Below are 4124 nucleotides of genomic sequence, written 5' to 3' on the forward strand. Positions count from 1 at the left end.
CACCTGCTTTTCCCACTTCTTTCCCAATCCTTTGGGATTACTGGGAATTTTGGGGCCTCCCCTGCCTCAATTCCTGCTTTTCCCACTTTTTCCCCCAATCTCGTTGGATTATTGGGAATTTTGAGGCCTCAATTCCTGCTTTTCCCACTTTTTTCCCCAATCTCGTTGGATTATTGGGAATTTTCAGGCCTCAATTCCTGGTTTTCCCGCCTTTTTCTCCCACCCTGAACTCCCGTTTTTCCCATTGTTTTTCCCCCCTTTTTCCCACTTTCTTTGGATTATTGGGATCTCTTTCCCTGCTTCCTCCCCTGCCTCAATTCCTGGTTTTCCCACCTTTCTTTCCCACTTTTTTTCCCGCTCTGATTGGATTATTTCCCAACTCTTCCCCTGCTTCCTCCCCTGCCTCAGTTCCTGGGTTTCCCCCCTTTTTTCCCCATATTTAACTCCTGTTTTTCCCACATTTTTCCCCACTCTGGTTGGATTATTGGGATCTCTTCCCCTTCTTCCTCCCCTGCCTCAATTCCCGTTTTCCCACTTTTTTTCCCCCTCTCTTTGGATCTTTGGGATCTCTTCCCCTTCTTCCTCCCCCACCTCAATTCCCGTTTTCCCACTTTTTTTCCCCCTCTCTTTGGATTTTTGGGATCTCTTCCCCTTCTTCCTCCCCCGCCTCAATTCCCGTTTTCCCACCTTTTTCCCCCGCTCCTGTTGGATTCCTGGGACTCAGCGACCCCTCCTGCTGATCCCATCCCGTTCCCGTTCCCCACAACACCGGGAATCCTTCCATATCCCATTTTTTCCCATTTTTTCCCATTTTTCCCCCCTCTCTCCTTCCGGAACATCCCCGGGGGGCCGCAAATCCCCGGAGGAAACCCCCCTGGATTTCCCGGGAGCTGCAGCCCCTGCAGCCGAACCCCTGGATCCCCCATCCCCTGCCATCCCTCCGGGGTTCCGGGAGCGTTCCCAGCCCTCAGGAATTCCCGGTTTTCCCGGTTTTCCCAGGGGGCGTCGGCGCTCTTCGACATGATCGAGTACTACGAGTCGGCCACGCACCTCAACATCTCCCTCAACAAGCACATCGGCACCCGCGGCTGGCAGGCGGCTGCTCACATGATGAGGAAGGTTGGTGGCCCCCTTCCCGGTGTTCCCGGTGTTCCCAGTGTTCCCAGTTCCCTCTGGAACCCCCCGGGAGCCGGATGAGCCTCTCCCAAGGCGCTGGGGTTGGGCTCTTCCCTCNGGAACCCCCCGGGAGCCGGATGAGCCTCTCCCAAGGCGCTGGGGTTGGGCTCGGCCCTCCGGAAAACCACCCCCTTCCCACCTCCCCCAACATCTCCATGAGCTCCCAGAAGGTTGGTGACCCCTTCCCAGATGGTTTGTTCCCAGAAGGTTTTTTCCCAGTGTTCCCAGTGTTCCCAGTTCCCTCTGGAACCCCCCGGGAGCCGGATGAGCCTCTCCAAAGGCGCTGGGGTTGGGCTCTTCCCTCCGGAGACCCACCCGGCTCCCAAAGGAAAACCACCCCCTTCCCACCTCCCACAACATCTCCATGAGCTCCCAGAAGGTTGGTGACCCCTTCCCAGATGGTTTGTTCCCAGAAGGTTTTTTCCCAGTGTTCCCAGTGTTCCCAGTTCCCTCTGGAATCCCCCGGGAGCCGGATGAGCCTCTCCAAAGGTGCTGGGGTTGGGCTCTTCCCTCTGGAAACCCACCCGGCTCCCAAAGGAAAACCACCCCCTTCCCACCTCCCGTGAGCTCCCATGAGCTTCCATGAGAAGGTTTGTGACCCCTTCCCGGTGTTCCCAGTGTTCCCAGTGTTCCCAGTGCCCTCTGGAAACCCCGGGAGCCGGATGAGCCTCTCCAAAGGTGCTGGGGTTGGGCTCTTCCCTCCGGAAACCCACCCGGCTCCCAAAGGAAAATCTCACAAAATCTCTCACAAAACCACCCCCTTCCCACCTCCCATGAGCTCCCAGAAGGTCTGTGGCCCCTTCCCAGTGTTCCCAGTGTTCCCAGTTCCCTCTGGAACCCCCCGGGAGCCGGATGAGCCTCTCCAAAGGTGCTGGGGTTGGGCTCGGCCCTCCGGAAACCCACCCGGCTCCCAAAGGAAAACCACCCCCTTCCCACCTCCCATGAGCTCCCAGAAGGTCTGTGACCCCTTCCCAGTGCTCCCAGTGCTCCCAGTGTTCCCAGTTCCCTCTGGAACCCCCCGGGAGCCGGATGAGCCTCTCCAAAGGTGCTGGGGTTGGGCTCGTCCTTCCGGAGACCCACCCGGCTCCCCAAAGGAAAACCATCCCCTTCCCACCTCCCCCAACATCTCCATGAGCTCCCAGAAGGTTTGTGACCCCTTCCCAGTGTTCCCAGTGTTCCCAGTTCCCTCTGGAATCCCCGGGAGCTGGATGAGCCTCTCCCAAGGCACTGGGGTTGGGCTCGGCCCTCCGGAAACCCACCCGGCTCCCAAAGGAAAATCTCACAAAATCTCGCACAAAACAGCATCTCCATGAGCTCCCAGAAGGTCTGTGACCCCTTCCCAGTGCTCCCAGTGCTCCCAGTGTTCCCAGTTCCCTCTGGAACCCCCTGGGAGCCGGATGAGCCTCTCCAGAGGTGCCTCCCAACACCATCTGGTTGTTTTTAGGCTCTTCCCTCTGGAAACCCACCCGGCTCCCAAAGGAAAACCACCCCCTTCCCACCTCCCATGAGCTCCCAGAAGGTCTGTGACCCCTTCCCGGTGCTCCCAGTGCTCCCAGTGTTCCCAGTTCCCTCTGGAACCCCCCGGGAGCCGGCTGAGCCTCTCCAGAGGCAGGAAAATCCAGCCCCTTGCCACGTGTCCCGGCGCTCCGTGCGCGTGGCAGGAAAGGGGCCGGCCGGGCGCTCGTTAGTGTGTCATTAGCGTCGGGCCCGAGGGGCTAATTAACCTTTCGGGCCGGATGGGGAGTTAATTAGCCCAACGGGGTTAATTAGCCCCACTCCGGGAACGCCCCAGGAGCCCCAATTAAGGTCCCGGCCCCGCTCCTGCTGCTCCTGCTCATCCCAGGGGAGTTCCCGTTCCAGGGAGAAGCCAAGGGTGGGACTGAGCTGGGATTGGGATAAATCCGGCCGGGAAGGAGCTGGAATTGGGAGTTTTGGGGTTTTGGGAGTGTCTGGAGCACGGAAAACAGGGAATGAGGCGGAGGGAAAGGTCGAGGGAGGGATCTCGGGGTTCAGCCAACGCCAGGTGTGGATGTGGGGCATTCCCAGAGCCCGGATCCAGGCCCATCCCGAGGGATCCAGGCCCATCCCGAGGGATCCAGGCCCATCCTGAGGGGTCCAAGCCCATCCTGAGGGGTCCAAGCCCATCCCGAGGGATCCAGGCCCATCCCGAGGGATCCAGGCCCATCCCGAGGGATCCAGGCCCATCCCGAGGGATCCAGGCCCATCCCAAGGGATCCAGGCCCATCCTGAGGGTTCCAAGCCCATCCTGAGGGATCCAATCCCATCCCAATGGATCCCAGGGGGCGGATCCAGGCCCATCCCGAGGGATCCAAGCCCATCCTGAGGGATCCAGGCCCATCCCAATGGATCCTAGAGGGTGGATCCAAGCCCATCCTGACAGATCCAATCCCATCCCAATGGATCCAAGCCCATCCTGAGGCATCCAAGCCCATCCCGAGGGATCCAGGCCCATCCCAATGGATCCTAGAGGGTGGATCCAAGCCCATCCTGAGGGATCCAAGCTGCTCCTGAGGGATCCAGTCCCATCTCAATGGATCCAAGCCCATCCTGAGGGATCCAAGCCCCTCCTGAGGGATTCAAGCCCCTCCTGAGGGATCCAATCCCATCCCAATGGATCCAAGCCCATCCCGAGGGATCCAAGCCCCTCCTGAGGGATCCAGGCCCATCCCAATGGATCCTAGGGGGTGGATCCAAGCCCCTCCTGAGGGATCCAATCCCATCCCAATGCATCCAAGCCCACCCCGAGGGCTCAAACCCCATCCCCCCATTCCCCAGCCCCGTCCCGCCGGCTCCCCGGGCCCCGATCGGTGCCGGTGGGTGCGTTTTCCCCGTTGTTCCCAGTTTTTCCCGTTGTTCCCATTCCCGTTTTCCCTCAGGCGAGCTGCCTGCAGTGCCTGGAGGCCCGGAACACGCCGCTGCCCGACGCC

General features: G+C 60.1%; 1 protein-coding gene across 1 annotated transcript in view; it reads left to right on the top strand.

Annotated features, from left to right (window-relative positions):
- Positions 1-890: 890 nt before the first annotated feature.
- Positions 891-4124, top strand: part of PPP1R37 (protein phosphatase 1 regulatory subunit 37) — a gene marked incomplete at its 5' end in the record, with an annotated part of 19873 nt that continues 16639 nt past the window's right edge. The window contains one exon of the mRNA XM_017839922.1: positions 891-1119. Within this exon, the coding sequence (XP_017695411.1) occupies positions 891-1119 (229 nt within the window). The remainder of the gene's footprint in view (positions 1120-4124) is intronic.

The sequence above is a fragment of the Lepidothrix coronata genome, unplaced genomic scaffold (assembly GCF_001604755.1).
Source record: "Lepidothrix coronata isolate B3197 unplaced genomic scaffold, Lepidothrix_coronata-1.0 Scaffold573, whole genome shotgun sequence".
Lineage (NCBI taxonomy): Eukaryota > Metazoa > Chordata > Aves > Passeriformes > Pipridae > Lepidothrix > Lepidothrix coronata.